General features: G+C 38.7%; 1 protein-coding gene across 3 annotated transcripts in view; it reads left to right on the top strand.

Moving 5' to 3' along the window:
- LOC117048835 (ubiquinol-cytochrome-c reductase complex assembly factor 1) overlaps positions 1 to 22,214 on the top strand; it is a 41,294-nt gene that overhangs the window by 6,754 nt on the left and 12,326 nt on the right. For all 3 annotated transcript variants that reach the window (XM_033153173.1, XM_033153175.1, XM_033153174.1), the window contains 4 exons: positions 2,016 to 2,123; positions 8,911 to 8,983; positions 11,939 to 11,996; positions 16,277 to 16,385. In XM_033153173.1, the coding sequence (XP_033009064.1) occupies positions 2,016 to 2,123; positions 8,911 to 8,983; positions 11,939 to 11,996; positions 16,277 to 16,385 (348 nt within the window). The remainder of the gene's footprint in view (positions 1 to 2,015; positions 2,124 to 8,910; positions 8,984 to 11,938; positions 11,997 to 16,276; positions 16,386 to 22,214) is intronic.

Below are 22,214 nucleotides of genomic sequence, written 5' to 3'. Positions count from 1 at the left end.
AAAAAGTCACCATGCTGTGTTGTTCTTGTTTTTATTACAAAACATGAAAACAGATAAAATGTATCTCAGAGTTTGAAACATTTGAACTGCTGAATATCTTTATACCATATTCTTCCATGCCTTTCTTCTGAAACGGCACCCCTGAAACTACTAACTTTGAAAGACTCGAAGTCCATTATGGTATTTAGACTGATTAAAAGAGAGCTCGAGTTTGGGTAGACAATTTGAAAATGTAGTGAACTGAATATTCTTAAAAGAGGAGTCTATTCCAGAATGCATTATCACATGTGCTTAGTGGACCTGCTTAGTTGCAAACAATTTGCTTCACCTTTTTCAGGTCTGAATTGAACCTAAGGTATTCTCATTTTCAGTTGTGATAGTTTAAGGCTTATAAAATTAACAACTGTACAGTTCTTAACAGTCTTCTAGAAGGAAGAGCATATACAATGTACTTTGTGAACTACAGCATCTTAAAAAGCATCTTAAACAGCAGCATCTTAAAAAGCATCTTAGACATCTTAGTCACCTTGCCGACAAAGGTCCGTATAGTTAAAGCTATGGTTTTCACAGTAGTAATATATGCAAGTGAGAGCTGGACCATAAAGAAGACTGATCGCCGAAGAATTGATGCTTTTGAATTATGGTGCTGGAGGAGACTCTTGAGAGTCCCATGGACTGCAAAAAGATCAAATTTATCCATCCTTAAAGAAATCAGCCCTGAGTGCTCATTGGAAGGACAGATCCTGAAGTTGAGGCTCCAGTACTTTGGCCACCTCGTGAGAAGAGAAGACTCCCTAGAAAAGACCCTGATGTTGGGAAAGATGGAGGGCACGACAGAGGATGAGATGGTTGGACAGTGTTCTCGAAGCAACTAGCATGAGTTTGGCCAAACTGAGGGAGGCAGTGAAAGATAGGCATGCCTGGCGTGCTCTGGTCCATGGGGTCACGAAGAGTCAGACACGACTGAACAACAACAACAAATGTGAACTACATTTCAGAGCCCAGTTCCTTTTACACACACACACGTTAGAAGGATTTTTAATGAAGTTCTTGTATGCTGCTATTAGTAGGCAATATAATGCTAGTTTTAAAGGGACAAATACTAGTTTAACAGTAAAAGTTAAGAAAAAACTTAGCTGTACAGGAATAAGCTATTTTGTGAGATCTTCCATCTGTGATTGTTCATTTCAGGGTTGTGAAAGTAGATTTAGACAGCGATCAGCAACCTCTCATCCTGATTTATAGCTATAGGTATATCTATTCATGAATTTGTCGAATCTTGTTTTTCATGTTGCATATAGTGCTTTTGGTCATGGATTTCTCTATTTCTTTAAAGTGCCAGCCTCACATTGGCTTCTTCAAGTTCATGTAGGCATAAATTACCTGGTTAATTAGAACAGGAAGGCCAAATGTGTTGCCAATAATATATTATCTCATAGGGCTGGACATGAAAGGGGCTTCTTATTTCTCATAGGCAACCATGTGGCCTTCATTCCTAACTCTCTTCAACTAGTCCAGTCACCAGTTGGAACACAGAGTTACTGTTGCAGACCATGCTCTGTGGTTTTTATGTGTTCCCATGTTAGGAACAATGGTTTTTTTTTAAAGGCTTAAGAATATTATTGAAGTGACAAAGGTAATCAGAAACACTGTTTTTATTGTCATGTAATGGCTTTGATTTCTTCCCAACAATGTGGAAATATCATGTTTTCCCGCCTTGTGGGATACACTTATCCCATTTTCAAGACTACTGAAGGCTCACAAATGTGTATAACATGCACAGTCACTTACACTACCGGATTTCACATTTGTGTGGCCTGGTCAAATAGGACCATGCATGTGGCAGATAGGCATGGCAGCCTCCACTTCCTACTCCAGATTGGCCTGGCCTGGACAATACCTTTCCTCCAATGTGTGAAGCATCCATTTTGGCTTAATGTAGCTTTAATTTGCAGACAATGCTTTGGTGATTAAGATGTGACTCCTGTTAACACATTTCTTTGCTTTTATTATAGGTTTTTACAGCCAAAGACTCCCCTCAGCCATCTGAAGAGAAAGTAGGTGCTTTCACGAAGATAATAGAAGCAATGGGTTTCACAGGACCACTAAAATATAACAAATGGGTAAAAAACTTATCTTGTTGTTTTCACTGGCTCTAAATCAGGAAGGACTACCAGAATAAAGTAGTTCAAACTTCTGCTTACAAGCACATGTCTGAATGTCTTTTATGGTGCAATCCTACGTATGTCTGCTTAGAAGGAAGTCCCACTGAGTACAGTGGGGGCTCACTCTCAGGTACACATCTGTAGGATTGCAATGCTACTTAACATTTGTATCTGAATGGCTAAAAGCTTGTGTATGTGTGGATTTCAGTCAATTATAATGGACTGGCTGGACATTTGTGCCACATTTTCTGGTGGAACTACCATTCATTTGATCTGATTTATTTATTGATATTCCACTTAATCCCTGAGTGTCTTACAGCAGTTTTTTCTTATTATCAATATGTCTGACCCCCAGGGGCTCAAAGGCACTAAAATTCTTTGGGTGGAAAAAGGCCAAATGAAGTAAAAATACATTATAAACATAAAACATGTCTAAAACAACAACAGAGCTCATATCTCACCTTGAACAACCTGTCTAAAAATACATTGAAAGGATGGGGTGGGGGTGTACACAGTGACTTGCTAAATTTGTTAAAGAGGCTGGGAAAGGGGCAGTTCCGGGTGTGGTGGTGATGGTATCTCTTGAGCTTTGTCCAGGAGATAGATTGATCTTCACTCCCAGCCCCTGGAATGCTCCTCTTCCAGCAGCAAATGCACCAGCTGCTTTTGTTTTGAAGCTTTATTTTTAATTTCAGTTCCTTTTAGTCTTCTCCTGTGTGTGTATTTTATTTTATTAAAAGATTTATAGACCTCCTTTTAGGGCAATTGCCATGACAAGGCAGTGTACAGTGAAATAACACAATAAATATAATATAAAAAGCACTGCAGTAAAATTTTATCCAGATACAACAATTAATCAAAATTAGATTAGATGAAAACATCTCAAGAGCATATACTGATGTTACACAACAAAATAACTGTCTGCCAACCGATCTCTACAATCATTGATTTGATAAGCCTGTTGACCTTTTAAGATGTTATTACTTGAAGATAAGGATAATGCCACTGGCATTGGACCACTTCTGCTGATGGCCTGGCACCTTAGTAACATGGAAAGTTCTCAGAGGCCCCATTTCTAGTAATGACCTCATACCATCATGGGCTGGTATGAAGCTCCATCCTGGGCCCTGTGAAATTTTGATGTGGATGGCTTGGATTGCATCGTGATTTTATGTTGTATAGACATGGATGTAGCTGAACCCATAAAAACTGACTGACTGAGCAGATGGTTTGGCTAGCATACATGGGATTCCTTGACTCTCACAAACATTGCATTCCATAGTAAGCACCAACAATAGTTTTCACAAGCAAGCCTACGGTCACTTATTCTGAGGTCTGGAAATGATTATTCCATCACCTCTCTTGGATTCATTTCATCCACTAACTATCCTCACTGCTTTAAAAAATCTGCCTCATTTCTGAGCCCTGCAGATACCAATTTCCTGGGTTTTCAACTATGTTTTAAAAGAGAACTAGAAAGTTGTACCTACCTATGTCTAGTGTTGTTGTTGTTCAGTCGTGTCCGACTCTTCGTGACCCCATAGACCAGAGCACGCCAGGCACCCCTATTCTCCACTGCCTCCTGCAGTTTGGCCAAACTCATACCAGAACACTGTCCAACCATCTCATCCTCTGTCGTCCCCTTCTCCTTGTGCCCTCCATCTTTCCCAACATCAGGGTCTTTTCCAGGGAGTCTTCTCTTCTCATGAGGTGGCCAAAGTACCAAAGGTGACCTTCTCATGAGGTGTCTAGTGTTATATCAATCAAAAGTACGGTTTATGTTATAGTGCTTCTCTTCAGTACCACAATTGACCCTCCTGCCCATGCTGTCAAGTTGGAATTGGATGTGGTATATTGTCAAACTGCCTATGGCATTGGGATGTGAAAATGGGAGTTTTCACTAAATTAAGCATTTCTATAACTGTCCTACTTATAATTTTCCATGTAGTCAAAATACTGTAAACATTCCTGTAATATGGAGTTTTCAATCTGTAAAATTAAATACTATTTCTTTAAAGGAAGGTTCTTAAAAATAAGTGGTAGATACTTATTTGAGCTGGTCTTCTTGAAAGAACTAAGAATCTTATGAGAACTTAAAGCGTAGCTTCTATGCTTGCACCAACTATCAGAAATTTTACAAAGGCAGATGGAAGCAAAATCTAGATGTTTGCTGTTCTAATTATTGTACTTGAGGGAAAACTTGGTGGAAGATAGTTGGAATGTCAGAGTGCAACAATACTTTGAGAGATTATTTGAAAGAAAGCGCACCGAAGTTACTTGTCAGTTATTACAGCTCCATTTGGGTTTAATTTTTCCAGTCCCATAACTCTACTACTGAACTTAATGGTCTAATACTTCAGTACCACCACTACAATATTGGGCAAACCACTTGTTATTAGTTCTGCAGCTTAAAGTTCTAGTTGCTTTTCTATATATGTGGAATGAGAAGGGATTGTGGTTTGATAGTATACTACTAAAAGCTGCAGTCCTAAACATGCATACTAGAGCTAAACCCACTGAAGATGTCAGATTTCTTTTTGAACAAACATGCATGGAATTGTATTAAAAAGCATTTAATATTTTGAAAAATGCACTGCTTGAACTAATTTTGGGCACAATCCTGATTTCTTGCTAAGTTTACTTTGAAGCAGTTTTTATGTTCTTTTTGTAAAAAAAAGACCTAACTTATGTGTTAGGGTAATTTATTTATATTTTAATCTGTATCGATCGTTAATCTATTTAATCCGTGGAACCATTTATGTAACAGGAAGCTAGCACTTTCTGAGACACATCCAGCAGCATTATGCTTCTGCATGATTCTGGATCTCCAGTACTTTGTGATTTACATAGAAGCAAGTTATCTTGAAAAAATTGGGGCTTATTACATTGTAAAAAATGAATGGAATTTTACACATCCTTTAGAGATATCCATCACATTCTATTATCTATAAAACTAAAGCAGTGCTTTCTAACTCCCTAAGAATGTTGAGTTAACAATATTTGCGATATTCTTAGAGGAAAAAGATATGGATAAAATATGGTAGGATGTGCCTATTTCACTTAATTTATTTGTCAGTTGGGGAATCTAGTTTTGGGAAATGGTCTGTCCTATTAGTGTAATAATTATGGTGCAATTGACCTGAAATGTGAATTCATTTACTGTAATTATCTTTGGAAACTAATGTGGTCTTGGTGGTATGACAAGACTTTAATTTTGGGAGTGGTTTTAAATAGCAATACTTTTTAGCTATGTTCATTTTCCAAATTACCTTTATTTCCAAATTACAATAAGAACATATTGTTTATTTAAGGGATTTATAGCCTATTTTTTCAAGGAATTCGTCACAAAGTGGCTTAAATCAAGTTTACAATGCAAATGCAAGTCATAAAAGCACTTTTAAAATACATTAGTAACATAATCTATACCAGCAATAAGACAATAAAATTATCTCCAGTAAGTTGCCTACATTAAATTTTTTGCCAAGGAAAAAAGTTTTTAAAGCTCACTTAAGAGTTATAAGAGATGAGACCACCACCAAGAAGGCCCTATACAGTGGTACCTCGGTTTACGAACTTAATCCGTTCCAGAAGTCCGTTCTTAAACCAAAACCATTCTTAAACTGAGGCGTGCTTTCCCTAATGAGGCCTCCCACCGCTGGTGCCCTTCCACCATTCAGCTTCCGTTCTTAGACCGAGGTAAAGTTTGCTAACTGGAACACTACTTCCGGTTTTGCAGAGTTCTTATACCGAATAGTTCGTAAACAGGGCTGTTCTTAAACTGAGGTACTACCACTGTACTACTAGCCTGCTTGCTGTTACTGTGACACAGATCACGGTACAGGTAATGAGTATAGGCATTCTTTTCAAGATCATTCAGGACTTAAAATTTAAGAACCAGACCCTTGGATTGGGCCTGGAAATGAACTGGCAACCAGTGCAACTGATACAATATCATTGTAGTATGTTCTGACTATACCCACCTGTAACTGGTTGGTTACACTTTGTTCCAGCTGAGGTTTCCCACCCATCTTCAAAGGCAGCCCCATGTAGAACATTACAGTATTCCAGTCTGGATGTGACAAATGCATGAATGACTGAGGCGAGATCTGACCTCTCTTTACATAGGGTTGCAGTTGGAGTACCAGCCTAAGCTACCATCACCACCAGAGCTTCCCCAGACAGCAATAATTCTGGAAATACCAACTTAACTGCCAACTGATCCTTTAGGTTTAGTGCAACAGTGTCAAGGACAGGCTGAAAAGCTCTATACAAAGGTGTCTACTGTCCCACCCACAGTACCTCTGTCATACCTAGATTAAGCTTCAGTTTGGTCTCCCTCATTCATCCCCAAATGGTTTAGGAGCTCTACAGTCTCCTCAGGATAAGCTTGCAGAAGAGAAAAATGACTTCTCCCTGTGGCTTCATATAGATAATTCGCATAGCAATATGGTTAGCAATATGTTTTAGATATAATTTGAGTTATTCTACCTGCCTATCAGCTACGATTCCATTGTGGTGTCCGGTGACTTGGTGCACATGGATTCTTTTTTCCCCTTCCTTTGCAGGAGGAAGCTTAAATTCAGGGTTCATCTGGAAAGGAAGATTTTTTCCTTAATGGAGCCAATCCCAGCAATTCTTGAATTTGGAACCAAATTTAAAATGTGCCAAATACAAGTCCCATTTGCAGAAGAATGATCAGGAGTGCACTCCAACACTCCTTTTTGTTCTTTGTAGCCACAGCTTTACCTTGATGTCAGATGTGTGTAGCTGGGGAGAAATGGATTTACCGGTACATACCAAATAAGGACCCCTGGCAGGCCTGGTTTGCCCCATGGGCCAGATGTTCCCTATGCTTGCCCTATAGGAAGCTTGCCTTATACCAGATCAGACATTTTTGGCCCATCTAGTCTTGCATTGCCTCATCTGACTTATATTGGCTCTCTAGGGATTTTGGCCGGGGTCTTTCACATTACACACAACCTGACACTTTTAGCTGGCGATGGCAGGGATTACATTTGGGTTCTTGTTTCATACTAAGCATGTGTGCTTCTACCTTTACTGCCAACAACACGGGAAAAAAAATAAGAATGTCAGCTAGTTCACTAAATAGCACCTGGATTTCTGGGTGCTTCTGCGACCTTGTGAGATGCAGTTTAAATAAATACTTGGCCAATCAAATTGGAACTAAAGAGCCCAATCTATATTCTGGAATATAGCATTAGGCTCTGGGCTTCTAGCAGTAGCACAAAGGGGCTCCTTGTGCTTTTGAATCCTTTGGCTCTGGTTCTCAAAAAAAAAAAAAAAAAGTTCTATATAGCACAGAAATGCCAACACAAAGGGCTTAAAAAAATCTGGAGTGGGTGGAGCCTGAGCTAATGCCAGAGCACACTTTTGCTGTAGTGAAGAAGTTAGTTTTGTATTTCAGCAACTGCAACAAGTATAATAGGGAATAAAATGGGGCTGTAACTTGTGGGTGATTTGCATAAGGTGAAGATCCTCAGTCCATCTTTTGTATACGTGCATTCATTAAGCCTAGTACTCGAAACTGCACAGAGCATGTACTCCTTCACAAGTGCCATATATTCTCTGATATGTTGTCACTGTGGGCTCATTCAGCTTATTTTCCAGATGATCTTTGTTTTCATTATAATTTCCATTATGGGCCCTTTGAGGGTCTTTTTCTCTTGCTGCTCTTGCTTTTTCCTAGATCTGAGATGGAGGAGTATTGAGTGTCCTGCTCTTTCTTTGTCTTTATTTTAACTTTGCAGAGGCTCACCAGAAACCTGTCTGGAAATTGGCTTGCAGTCTCCTATACTGTTGTTGGTTTAAAAAAAAACAAAAAAAACTGGTCTAGACAAGTTGGAGTTCTTAGAAAGGGGAAGGGTTAGGATTAGAGGACCTGAAGAACTAATTAATCAATTGCTATAATTTTTACTGCCCAAGAAATTGTTAGTGTAAATAATAAATTGGTTAGTCATAATTTCCTGGACTAAAAAGAGATGGTGGCTACTAGCCAGTATAAGTTTCAGAATATTGCCAGCCGAACAAAATATCATTCTGTGGCAGGAAAATCCAGTAAACATAATGTGTTTCTTGACTTAAGAACATGGAACTGTGTCAAATCTTATTGGAGGAGTAGGAAAAAAATTGGCTGGAATATTCACTAATGTGTCAATGTATAAATGGTATACATGAAACGAGACCTTGGAAGGGCTAGTCTTAGAAGTGAGTACAGTATGCAAATATTTTTTTCATTTATGAACTTACTCATCAGATCTCCATATAATTGAATGAAACAGCAAACACATTAGAAAACAGTATTGCTCATGATTGTCATTAACAGAAATTTAGATGGGCTAAATGTGTGAAGAGCTGAAATGCATGCAAAAAACCTTGGCAGATGTTGATAAAAATGGTGCACTGCTGACTAGTCAGTTTGAGCATTTGGAGTCATCGATATGATAACCCAAAATTTAACTTAGTATTTTGGTTTGTTTTCAGTATGGGAGAGTGCTTCACAGTTAAATAGCAACAAACATAACACAATAATATAAGTATCTCAGAAGACTGAAGGCCATCTCCACAATTATTTATGCAAATGTTTTAAGATAGCCAGACTATTTTATTACAGTCCCTAAACAAATGTATAGTTTTGATAGCAGAAGAAGTGTATTTGGTGTGATTAATGAAAATTGTCACATTATGCATGTTGTGAGTACTAAAAGCAATTGTTTTTCCTCTCCAGAAAATCAAAATAGCAGCCCTGCGAATGTACACATGCTGTGTGGAGAAAACAGACTATGAGGAATTCTTTAACAGTAAGTTTTCCATCTCTCATCTCTTATTCACTTCTATTACATCCCCACCCTTAGGTTATGGAGGAAGTAGGACAGCCTGAAACGTGGGTTTAATGCTCAAATCTTGCTTATTTCCTTATAAGTGTGTATGCCTACACTTATTTCTGCCTGTTATAAGGAACAGTTCTTATGAAACAAAGCCCACTATACAGCCAACATATTGCATATTTAAAAGGAAAAGAAAGAGGTCATTCATATCCAACCTACTTAAAAAAAAACAAAAAAACAAATCTCACCAATATGAAAACACTAGTCTTCACTGTCACTGCAGGTAACCTAGGCACTGAGTTTCCTGCCCTGTTGCCACTCCTGTATGCTCAACTTGTTTTTCAACCATCCTATGATCCTTTAATTAGTCAAGCACAGAATGGAATATGAAGCCCATGTTTGGAAGAGAACTATCATTAATATGGTGCTGCAATAATAATTAATGAGTTGGCTGTTAAACAAAAGAGTGGGTTTCAACTAATAGAAGAGTGTATAATGAGCAACTGAGTGGACAACCAGAAATCATTAATCCATTAAGAAAGGGTTTTCCTTACCGTTCCAGTTTATAACAGAATCAATAAAACCACAAAAACTAAAGAAATAAACATTTAAAATTAACCAAGTTGCAGACAGAAGGCTTGCCTAATGAATAAAAAATTTCAGAAAGTGGTGATGTGTCACCAGAGAAGGTGCCATATAACTCTCTGAAGATACAGAGTTCTAGAAAGGGTGCCGTAACAGAGTTTTCCCACATGTTCCCACTATCAAATGGCGTTGGGAAATGTAGGAAGACCTCTCCCAGTGATCTGGGTGGATTGGCAAGATTGGTAGAAGGAATTGATGCTGTAAGTATCCCTGATGTAGGCTGTTTAGGAAATCTACTAGGTCAGCTTCTCCACTCCACCTTAAGCCATGAAGAGCAAGGATCAAAAGCAGAGGTGGACAACACCAGTTGGGTTCATCATAAGTCTTTGCTTGCTGCCACTTTCATCCCTGCAGTTTTTTTAATTAATTGAAGCTCCCAGAAACTAGAGAGCCGATCTGGTTCTCACTTGTAAGAGTGGATATTTGGGAGTGATAATTTTGACAGTGCTAATCATTTCCCCATTTCAGAGGTCAGCTACAGCTTGAAGGGAGGGGGCCATAGTTCAGTGTTAGAGTACATGTATCCCAGTTTTAGTCCCTGCCATCTTCAGGTAGGCCTGTTTCCTGTCTGAAACCCTGAGGATCTGCTGTCAGTCAGCATGCAGACGATTTTGAGCTATATGGACCAATTGTCTGAGGCTGAAAAGGGAGCATTCTTTGACAGAACCACCACTAGTTACAGCTGAGAAAATCCCCCAGAGCCATAGGGATACAGTGGGGGTTGTCTTCCTCCTCTGCAGAGGTGAGAGGTCGCAGGACACATTTTAAGGCAAATATATTAATGATGACAGTTCATGATCTTGGTATTACATTCTTATGTTAACACCTTGCTCACTCAAAATACAGCATTTGTTGTTTATTTAAAATGTTTATATGCTTAGCTGTGATTCCTGCATTTAGCTATGACTCCTGCATTGCAGGGGTTTGGACTAGGTAACCCTTAAGGCCCCTCTCAGCTCCACAATTCTGTGATTCTATGATCCTCCAGTTTAAGAAAAACCAAAGGTGACTCTGACAATAAAATAGCAAATAAAATTAAACATGAAGCAATAGAAGCACAGGAGAGTATTAAGTCTAGCAGAACCATTGGTTTAAAACAACTTTGGTAACATGCTGAAAAGCCTGGGCAAATATGCTGGAAAAGACATCAAACTTGGTACCAGGCAAAAGTCCTTCAAGAGGGCATTCCACATAATGGGTGATAAAACTGCCTCTGCCTGGTAATCACCTAATTTCAGGAGACAGTAACTTAGAGAAGAGCCTTCACATACTGGAAAATTTGGGCAGGCTTGTGTGGTCAAGTATCTTGAGTCCTAAGCCATTAAATGTGACCCCCAGGCCCTTGAACTGTCTGGAAATATGCTGCAGCCACTACAGTTATTTAAGAAGTGATCCCAGTTAGTAGCCTAGTTCTTCTATTGTCCAGTAACAAAAGTTTCCAAAAAGTCTTAAAAAGTACTATAGCACATTGCAATAATATAGATGAGGTGTGGATGTGGATAGCTGCTGCCTGTTTTGTTTTGTTTTTTAAGACAGGCTGTAGCCATGGGCATAGCCAGGGTTTAATTTTAAAGGGGAGGCAGGCTTTATGCTGGGGGGCAGAGCAGAACCAAAATACCTGCAATGCAATCAGTCAGCTAGTTAAGCATTTCTGTTTATTTACTTAATGGGGGGGGGCAGCTGCCCACAGCTGCAGTTGGTGTACCAGGCTTAACCATTTGAAGGTGCTGCATGCCGTGGGTGCCCCATGAGCCCCCACTGTATCCAGCCCCATCCAGAACAGTTTGGACATCTCCCTGTTTCATGAATTGCCCACCAACAGTGAATCAGTGTCATAGCTCAGTCTAAAACCTGATAAGGAGCAATAAGCTGAAGCTCATTCCAGGTAAGATGGAGGTTTTGTTGATAGGCAATATATCTTCCTTGTGGTATTAACTGCATAGCAAATTATCATTCATTTTTAAACTTTGCATAGGAAAACATTTGATTTTGTTACAATATTTTTAATACTGTATTTTATGTTGTTGTAACCTGCCCTGGGGCCTTACTGTTGAAGGGCAAATAAGAAATCTCAATGATATTATTATTATTATTATTTAATAATAATAATAATACCCTGCCCATCTGGCTGGGTTTCCCCTGCCACTCTGGGCAGCTTCCAATACATATAAAAACATAATAAAGCATCAAACATTAAAAAAATTGTGTAAATTCATTTACTTTTTTTAAAAAAAGATTAAAGTAATGGATTTTAAAAATAATTATATATATATATATTTTAAGAATTTCAGATGCCTGACACGTTGAACTCATGGTTTTTAGTAGCACAGCTTCATGTCTGGTAAGCAAAACTTTTAAAGCTATATTTTTCTGCCCCCCAAAAGCTGTATTTTCGGAATTCTGCAACATCTATACCAACTACAGAAGTCTGTCACTGCTAGTGACAAAAATATTGGACTTGTGGGCATTTTTTTAAAAAACAAAGGTCAAAGAAGCCTAATATTTGTAGTTATTTCTAAAGTCTAGTAGTGGGACGGATATGGCTAGGAATAACTTTAAAATAAATAAATATATAAAGGTTTCATTCACTTTGAATGGAAAGGTCTCTTATTTAGCTGTTATAGGAAAATTTCACATTTACGTAAAAGTGGTTTGAATTGTGAGAACCTGTGGTGATTTTACTTTCTGGTTGTCAGAAGCCTTTAACAAATTATACCACTGACATTTACATTTGCACCTCTAAAATGTACCTACAGATTAAGTGAATGCCAGGTTGGTTGCATGTAGAATATTTAACACCTCAGAAAGTGAGTTTTTCCTTCATTTGTTAAATAACTGGCCAAGAAAAATAATTAGGCAAAATATAGTTTTCATCTAAAGTTACGTGTTTGAAAAGGTCAAAGTGATATAGCAATGATGCAGAAGGAAGGAAATTATTTTTCCAATTGCTTGCCTCTCTGAAAGTTAATAGCACTAGATTTGAGTCTACCAATACAGACGCTCAAAAGGTGTCACCGAACAAAGTGTAACCACATGACCCAGATAGCATGTGTACTTTTTTCATCTTTTCTTTTCCAAGCTTTCTCAATTACTTCAGGGATCCAAATGATATTATGAACTTTATTCCAGTGGAAACAAAATAAAAAATAAAATTCCTTGCAGCAGCACCTTAGAGACCAACTAAGTTTGTTATTGGTATGAGCTTTCGTGTGCATGCACATTTCTTCAGATACCTTTATTCCAGTGGTGTGTGGTGTTAGCTTACAATAGGCATTCAGAAAATGAGACACCTGAAAGATTAAAGTGTGTATGCATCTGATGAGTAAATTTAAGAAAGCCCCTTATTAGAGCACATTAATCACTGGGTTGGGGAAATAAATGTGTGATGCAGAGATACGTGAATTCTGAGCTAATATAGGGTGCTTTGGGGGGATTTTGGTTATGTCCCAAGGTGAACTGAGGATCTGAACCAGTACTTGAAGTAAAGTGAGGTCCTGTGGTGGCTCAGTGATTCAGATGTCTAAAAATGTTGCAGGAAAGTTTCTGCTAACAGCAAAACTAACGTATTTAAGCTTACCTTGAAAAGGAAATACTAGGTAGGCTGTGAGGGAAGGGAGAGTAGACACCAGGATGGGAAGCTAAGGAGGGAATGCTCTCTTGTGATTGACAAGTCAAGCTTGTAATCAAATGGAACTGTTTTACTTTGACTCTCCAATCTCAGTGTTCTTGAGGAAGAATGTTGAAGAAAAATAACCTTTGGCGTATATGAGCAAAAGCGCGGAAGCATATATTTATCTTGTTTATTTAATTATTTTTAATTATTTAACAAACTTATATTCCACTTGATTGGAAATAGACTCTCTAAGAGGTTTACAAGAAACAAGCATCAACATTTTAATAAAAGACAATGTATTTAAAGAATTCAAATACAGTGGAACCTCAGTTTTCGAGCGTCTCAGAAGCCAAAGGATTCGGAACCCAAATGCCAAAAACCTGGAAGTAATTGCTTCCGTTTTCGAACATGCCTTGGAAGTCGAACAGCTTCCAAGGCGCGTTTCTCCATTTTTTCCAATGGATTTTGCTGACCGCCCATTGATCCTCAGTTTTTAAATGTTTTGGAAGTCGAACAGTCTTCCAGAACGGATTATGTTCGAAAACCAAGGTTCCGCTGTATAATTAAAATCAACAGTTGAGATGAAACAGCTGAAATCATATGCATTCATCACATGCATGTCTGGAAAGACTTGCCTGGACAAAAATGTGTTAATAAGGCGCTGAAAAGATTACAGCAATGGTACCTGTCTGGTGTCAATAGGCAGGGAGTTCCCCACACCCCAGTACCTATTTGTTTGTTTGTTTGTTTCATACAATTTATATACCACTTTTGGGGGGGGAATCAAAGCAGTTTACAAAAATGATTTAAACACTGAAATTCTTACTAAAAATTTACAGCCATGATTTAAAACATAGAGAAAGTAAAAATCACACTAGACTAAAACAAATAAAAACTCATACTAACTTTAAGTGATTTCTTTTTTATCTCCCCTCTCCGCCCAACTGCAACGGCTGCCCTTGCAGGAAAACCACAGCTTGTATCCTCCTGAAATTTGTCAGAATTCACTCCCTAATAAGGATATACCATTTCCTTAAATTCCACACACACACCCCAAATAAAAGTTATAGATATTTCATTTTGAGTGCAACAAAAAAGCCCTGGAGTGAATTGCCTGCACTGTGACAGGCTTTATTTATCCACCCTGGAGCAGGGGCAAGGGGAGCCTTGCTTTTTCTGAAGTGGACTGTGCCTTGGACCCTGCCCTGCACCAAATTTAAGTTGAAACTGACTCTTGTGGCCAGAAACTAATTTTGCAAGTTGCTTTGGGTTACATTGTGTAAATAAAATTGACTAATAAGTGCAATAAATAAAAATAAAAATAATGATCTTATCCTCTGAATGTTCATTCTTAATTGCTGCTGTTAGACTCATAGAATTGCCAGTAACTAGCTCTGTAGATGGCCATCACAGTAGCCCAAAGCAGCCATGCTAATTGCTGTACTTGTATCTGAAGAAGTGTGCATGCACACAAAAGCTCATACCAATAACAAACTTAGTTGGTCTCTATGGTGCTACTGGAAGGATTTTTATTATTTTTTATTTTGCTGTACTTGTATTTTCAAAAGTAAGTGTTGAATGTATTCCAAATATTTCTGGTACCCTTGCATCTAATTACATCTCAATGATACTTTAATCATTCAAGCTATTATGTGTTGCCTGCATTCACAACTCAGATTGCACTTTGCCCTAAGGCTGAAGATGCCAGGTTGAGGCAGCCCTGTGCTCATCAATTTCAGTGTGCAAGCCTCATTTGTTTATCCCTTTCTAAAATGCTGAACAGGAGAGTGGGAAACTGTGATGTTTTATTAGAGAGCTCTAAGTGCTTAATGGTGATTAAAATAAAACCCCCAAAACAAAACTGAGGACAGCTATTCCAGGAGATGGATAGTACTCAGAAGTAGTCTTCAGTGGGCAGGTACAAGCTGTGCATTTTGGATACATATCCTACAGCTTGCACACCAATTTGCTCCAAGCTGAGGTGTTCGAAACCAAAGATATCTGAAGACCAAGTGAGTCATAAATGGATCTTTGCATTTAATTAGCAGGTGTTTTTTTAAAAAAATGCAAATAGCATCAACTGAAGCATGATAATTATTAGGATTGCAGCAGGTAAGGAGAGGAAGTGCCACCTGAAAGGTTGCTTTTTCTTGCTGATACCTGCCTGTAGGTCTGTGAACCAACCTGAGACCTCCAGGTATAGGGCAGTATACAAGTTCAATCAATCAATCAATCAATCAATCAATCACCATCCTCTCTTGAGGCCCTGTTATATGTTCCACAGATATACGCCCATAGCATAGAATAAACTTGTCCTGTTCATATTTCTAAGATAATTATCTTTTTAAAATAACATGGATAGTCTTTTTTTAAAATCCCAGATATTAATACATCTCTAAAGCAAAACTTACCTATACTCAAAATATGGTTTGGTTGTTGAATAATTGAATATATTATGAAACATGACCTTATGGTAAAACAATAAAAAGTTTTGCAGCTGTGTTGATGTAGTTAGAAAAGCTAAGAACCTGTGTCATTTAACCTCAAGTGGCAGTTGTTGTAAATGAGGTACTGCTTTTTAAAAAATAAACAGATTCCATGACCTCATTCAGGGTGCTGCAACACTGCTCTGTGACAGCACTAAACATCCAAATATACAGCATCTTTTAAAGCGTTGGGCTAAGTGTTACTTGAAAAAAACATTTGGTTCTTGTTCCATCAGCGAGAGCTTACAGTGCTTGGTCTCTGCCACTTTGGGATCCTCATTTTTGTTGTTGTTAATACAGGGAACATTTGACAAAAGTTTTATAGTAAAAATGGGCATGTCCATGGTCCCACGGAGCTTACAGTTTACAGGATAGTGCTTACATTGTTATCAGACACACTGCTGCTCTATATTCCTGGATCATGTACCAGTTGCATCTCCTTCTTTGTCTCCCCTTTGTACTTCTCATACTCCTAAAGTCAAGATTTCCAGAATCTAATGTGTTTCCTTTGCTATCCTCTAGGATGTGTTTAGTACGAATGAAGCAGGAAGGACGAACAGGAAAATACATGTGTCGCTATATAGTTCATTCTATGTGGGAAGATGTTGAGCAACGTGGGAAGGTCATGGGAGTAAGTAGTCGTTGGCACAGATTCTTTTATCACATGACTGTCATGTTGTGTTGGTGTCAGGAAGCCAGTGCTTCAGAATTCAGATTGCCTTAGCCATGTGGTCCATCTAAGATTTTACTATTTAATATATTTGGAAGAGTGACTGAGCAGAACAGTGAACAGATGGTGTTTCCAATGATCTTTTCTCACGTACAAGTACAACTAGCCATAAGCTTCATCTTAAGCTAAATTTAAATATCTCACACTGAGGTAACTGCAACAGCTAATATGTATTCATCCATGTGTTTTTGTTTTAATTTATTGCATTTATATCCCACCTGCCTTGCCTTCAAGGAGCTCAAGGTGGCATCCCCCTCTCCATTTTATTCTTACCACAACCCTGTAGTTTCGGGGTAGGCAACCTAAGGTCCATGGGTCGGATGCAGCCCAGTTGCCGTCTCAATCTGGCCCACGGACAGGCCGGGAATCAGCGTGTTTTTACATGAGTAGAATGTGTCCTTTTATTTAAAATGCATCTCTAGGTTATTTGTGGGGCCTGCCTGGTGTTTTTACATGAGTAGAATGTGTCCTTTTATTTAAAATGCATCTCTGGGTTATTTGTGGGGCATAGGAATTTGTTCATTTCCCCCCAAAAAATATAATCCGGTCCACCACATGGTCTGAGGGATGGTGGATAGGCCCATGGCTGAAAAAGGTTGCTAACTCCTGCTGTAGTTGTTAGGTTCGGCTGAAATCCTTAACATAGCTGTGTGAAATTAGCAGGCAACTCCTCAACCATTGGAGAATAGATAGGCTGACTTGGCAAAATGAGGTATAAATGCTAGGTTGGGCAAAGGCCAGTGATTTCTTGCTGCCAGCAATAATCTAATGATAGTGTCCAATTATTGCACTGTGGACTGATTCTTTGCAAGTGTTCATCCTTGATGGGGAAAAAATGCATTCTGACTACTTACACAGAATGGACAGCAGTTGCTATGACTTCATGGGTTGCTGTAGAGAGGTGTTAGCCACTCTCTTAGACACTCCCATCACTCCGTACCTGAGAAGAAGTCAGCTTGCTGCTCCTATGATGAGCTCACAGTGGAGGTTTTCAAATAATCCTTCCAGCCTATAAAAAAGTGTGCCGCCTAATGCTGAGAACTACCGTATATACCCGAATATAAGCCGACCCGAATATAAACCGAGGCACCTAATTTTCCCACAAAAACCTGGGAAAGCTTATTGACTCGAGTATAAGCCGGTTCACCTTTGCCGCTGTGAAGGAGGAGGAGGAACGAGCAGCCCGAAAGCAGCCCTTTGGGCTGCCTTTTGCAAGTTTGCATTTATGCGAGCAGTTCAGGAATGGAACAAGCTGCCTGGGGAGAGTAAAGAACCGCTGTTCTTGTATGCTTCTTAAGGAATGGTTGACTGGGGAGAGCGGGTGGCAGCACAAGCGGAGAGAAAGGGCTTCTTTCTCGCCGCCCCCACCGCCCGCCTCACTCAAGTATAAGCCGAGGGCAGCTTTTTCAGCACAAAAAATGTGCTGAAAAACTAGGCTTATACTCAAGTATATATGGTAATTAAAGTAAGCAGCAGTCAGAGCATAGGAAGGTCAAGGATATACCATCAGCTGCCCAGAGCAACAAGCTAACAATTAGCTAATCAAGCAATATTTATTTCAGAAAGTCAAATCCAATCAAATTATGCTTTCTGAAAATATGCTAGATTTGGTCAGTTTCACCAATGTGATTAAAAAAGCAAACCCTGTCATGTAATAAAGGGGGAGGCAAAAAGAAAGAAAAAGAAAAAACCCTCCTGGCATTGCCACAGGATATTTTTTATAAGGTACTGTATTCAGTTTTACTTTCTCAGTAGTAATTCTACCAACTCATAGTTAATGATGTGAAGGCCTGGGGGAAACACAGAAATATTTTTTCAAGAACTTTAAAATAATTTTCCAGGGGGAACACTGAAAATTTTGGGGAACACTATAAGGAAAAAACTTCTCATGCAATATTTTTTTCTCTTTGAATGAGTGATATAGTTTTTAAGAAAAGGGTGTATACAGGTAATACTGTTATTTTTATATCAGTCTATAGCAGAGTGCCTTATTCCTGAGTAAACTGTAGGCATATACAGCACACAAATTCCTTATGCATTTCTGAATCTAGAGAGCGCTGCCATCATGATGAAAAGACCATACATGACCTAGCTTTCTTTGAATTGTTCCTTGCTTCCTTCTGGTGATAAAATAAAAAATAATAAAATTCCTTCCAGTAGCACCTTAGAGACCAACTAAGTTTGTTCTTGGTATGAGCTTTCGTGTGCATGCACACTTCTTCAGATACCTCCTTCTGGTGATGTTTGATTTAGTTTTGAGATTGTAGAGCAATTATTCTCCATGGCTTCAAAATGTCTGGAAGTGTTGCATCTCTAAATGTATCCAAGATTAAAGTTCAAAACATTGCTATTTCCTACCTGACAAATAAAAATACTTGTACAAGAAAAAAATATTGCAAACCTATGGATCAGGGATGAGGAAGCTGACGCCTTCCAGATGTTGTAGGATTCCAGCTCCCTTCATCCCTGCTCATTGACCATTCTGGCTGGAGCTGAGGGGAGTTGGACTCCCAACAGCATTTGAAGACTCTCTAGTTCCCCAACCCTGCTAATAGGGATGGGGATGTCTCATTTTGCAAACTATTATACCTGCTTTATTAATTAATATAGAGAATCATTTAACTATAATGAGACTGTGTGGTTGAAACTACTGCAAGCTTTGTTTCAGTTATGGGTTAGTAATAAAGAAGAAAATGGAGTGGTATTGAAAGACAGAGTGTAGTTTGAATAACATTTGTAAAGCCCTAAGTCTTTGTCATTTTTGTAGATAGATACCTGACACTGGCTTCTTAAGCTGTATATGAAGGCCAAAAATACATATTTTTCTGAATTTTCACACACAGAAAAGTGCAATTATTATTTCTTATATTAATATTACCTGAGAATTTTTGTTATCGTCATCTAGTAAGAAAGTCTGATTCCATAGTTTTCTTGTTCTGCTGATCCAAACAATGATGTTCCTTAAAACAGAAGGACTCACTTTTATGTTAAGAATTCATGGCAGAGAAAGTAAACTAGCTCAAACAACGAGTGCTCATTCCAGAATGTTGATGATACCTTTCTAGGCCAAAAGGGGGATTTCAACCTATGAAACTTGCTTACTCAAAGTTAGAAGGACTTTCGACTTTCAGAATTTTGATTTGAGATCTATCAGTTTTGAGTTCTATACGAAAGCATAAATGGGTCATTTCATAGCAACATAGTATATAGATATAGCAGTATAAGTAACAGGCACAAGGAAGTTCAGCTATACTTTTACAAAGAAACGTCATTTAGGCGCAAGCTTTATGAAGACATTATAAAAAGGTCTGCAGTTAATTGGAATACTTTTGAAAGATAACTATGCTGAAGAAAATAAAACTTAGATAATATTTTGGCAAGGCAAGTGAAACATTGCTTTCATAGCTGGCAACGTGTAGAGAAAATGGATGTTAAAATTATGTATTTCATCTGGTGGCTTTGTTTAGTTTTAGAACATGCCATCTGGTATTACAGATGTAAGGATATCATGGTTTGAACCAATGCAATCCATTGCATTTTCACTTCAAATTTATGCTTATCCCTGTTTTAAATGGTGTATTAATTCATAGACTAGTTGTTAAAATTGTTGCAATCTGAATCTCAGCTGCAAAGTTTTGGGACCCTTTAACCTGGGCTCCTTCAGCTCTCTTGATTGTTGGCAAGAGTTGAGACCCAAAACTTGACACAGCTGTAAAAACAGAAAGAAAGCCTTTGGCCTCAGCAATTCTACTGGTGCAGGCAGATTTCATATATAAATTTTACTCCCCTGCCCCTAGAACTAATGAAGTCAGTTTCTTTTGGTGGTTATGCAGCCAGGTGTGTCCAGTTTTGTGGCTAACCAGTGTTCTTTACTTAATTTTTCCACTTGTGACTTTTCTACCAAACTTAAAAACAAGCATGAAAATTGGCTTGATGAAGTGATTCAAAGTATTACATTACAAAGTATTACATTAGGCTCGATAAAAGATTTCCTTTTGATCCTGCTCTTCTCTTGTGTCTGTCTTGCATTTTATAGGCATGAACTGTCTAATCTGTCAGCTGCTCAGTAGTTTTCATAGGTGTGAGAGCCAGGGACAGAACCTGAAAACACAAATTAATGTTCCACCCAAACCATAGCTGTCAAGTTTCGGATTTGAAAATAAGGGATCAGCAGCCTCACCTATCCCGGGGACAGTCACATGGCAGTGGTGGGCAGAGCCAGAAGCAAAAGTGGGTGGCACTGGTGTGAACGCGCGCAGTAGGCTTACTGTATTTTGGAAACGCTGCCCGTGGGCTACGACGCCTGTAAGCGTGGGAAATGGCTCCCGCTTGCTTTGAGGCTGCAAGGAGGCGAGGTCTTCCCAGTCCCTGGCCAGCAGGGGAAGGGAGAGGAGCTGCTTCCTTAGAAAATACGGGAAATTAAAGGGATATAAAAAATAAGGGATAGCAGCGGGAAACTGCTTGAAATAAGGGAGATTCCCGGGGAAAATGGGATACTTGACAGCACTGACCTAAACAAACAAATAAATCTGTTAAGATGCTTATAGAAAAAGAAAAACCCTGAATCATCTTTTCATTTTCAAAACATCTAAACTGGGGATGGGTAGGATTAAAATAAATGGCAGATGTTGGTATGTCACTGAGTGAGTTATAGGCCTGGGTTGTCACATCTTTGCTTATTAAGCTAATATGTTCACATTGTAACTGAATATCCTGTCTTGTTCCAAAAGATTGTAAATACAGTTTCCCAGTTCAGACAAAATGGGAAATCATGTTTAATTAGAGTCTTCTTGGTTCAGTCTCTGTTTGCTGTGAAGGGGTTCTTGCATGGGCAAAATGTTTTGTATATCTCAGCTTAATAAAGGGAGAGATGTTCATTTGAATGCACCTATAGGCTATTCACTGATTTCAATTTTTAACTAGGATTTTGGAAGTCTGTTATGCAATTGTGCATGCTCTGTACCCCCACCCTGCTTGATCCCCCCCTCGAATGTATCAAGTGAGTCTATTGAATTCACCAACCCCCATTAAGCTGATCCCCACAGTGCTTCTGAACACATATGGATGGCACCAAATCTTGGTGCATCTGTAGAATGATGGCTTTAGCATGCAATAACAAACTAGAGAGAAGTAGAAAGCACAAAATCCCACAACCTGTTCCTGATCCCTAAGCCCTAGTTAGTTTTTATTTCTGCCCCAGTCCTTAGAAATGTTATCTTCTGCTTCAAATTTCAAAGCTCTCACTTTCTATACAGAAACTTAAAAACTGTGGAAAACATGACTTAAAATCACATCTGAAATAAGCATTCCTAATGGCAAACATCTTTCTAACAAAAACCTTGCCTTCAAGTTGGAGTGCTGCTCTTATCCCACAACGTACAAGACTTGTTTGTTCAGTGCAAAATCCTGATTTGTAGCTGAGCCTGTTTTAAAAGCTGTACAAGATGATAGGAGCAGGAAGAGGCCATCCAGCCCAACATGCCAACCGCATTTTAATTTAACTTAATCCCACCTTCCTGCTTTCCCACCAGACCACTCAGGCCCCTCCTTTTCCAGAAACACATCTAAGTGTCTCTTGAATTCATTTATTGGCCCTGCACTGTGGAGTACAATGAAGTCTTTGTTATGTTTTTAGGTAGAGCTATTTATACACAGTAGCCCCTATTCTATATTCAGTTACTCTTAGTGGTTCAGATGAAGTTTACTGGGATTACTTCATATTACACCAGA

Source organism: Lacerta agilis, chromosome 6 (genome assembly GCF_009819535.1).
Source record: "Lacerta agilis isolate rLacAgi1 chromosome 6, rLacAgi1.pri, whole genome shotgun sequence".
Lineage (NCBI taxonomy): Eukaryota > Metazoa > Chordata > Lepidosauria > Squamata > Lacertidae > Lacerta > Lacerta agilis.
Note: the sequence above shows the minus strand (reverse complement) of the source record. Positions and strands in the feature narration are given on the sequence as shown.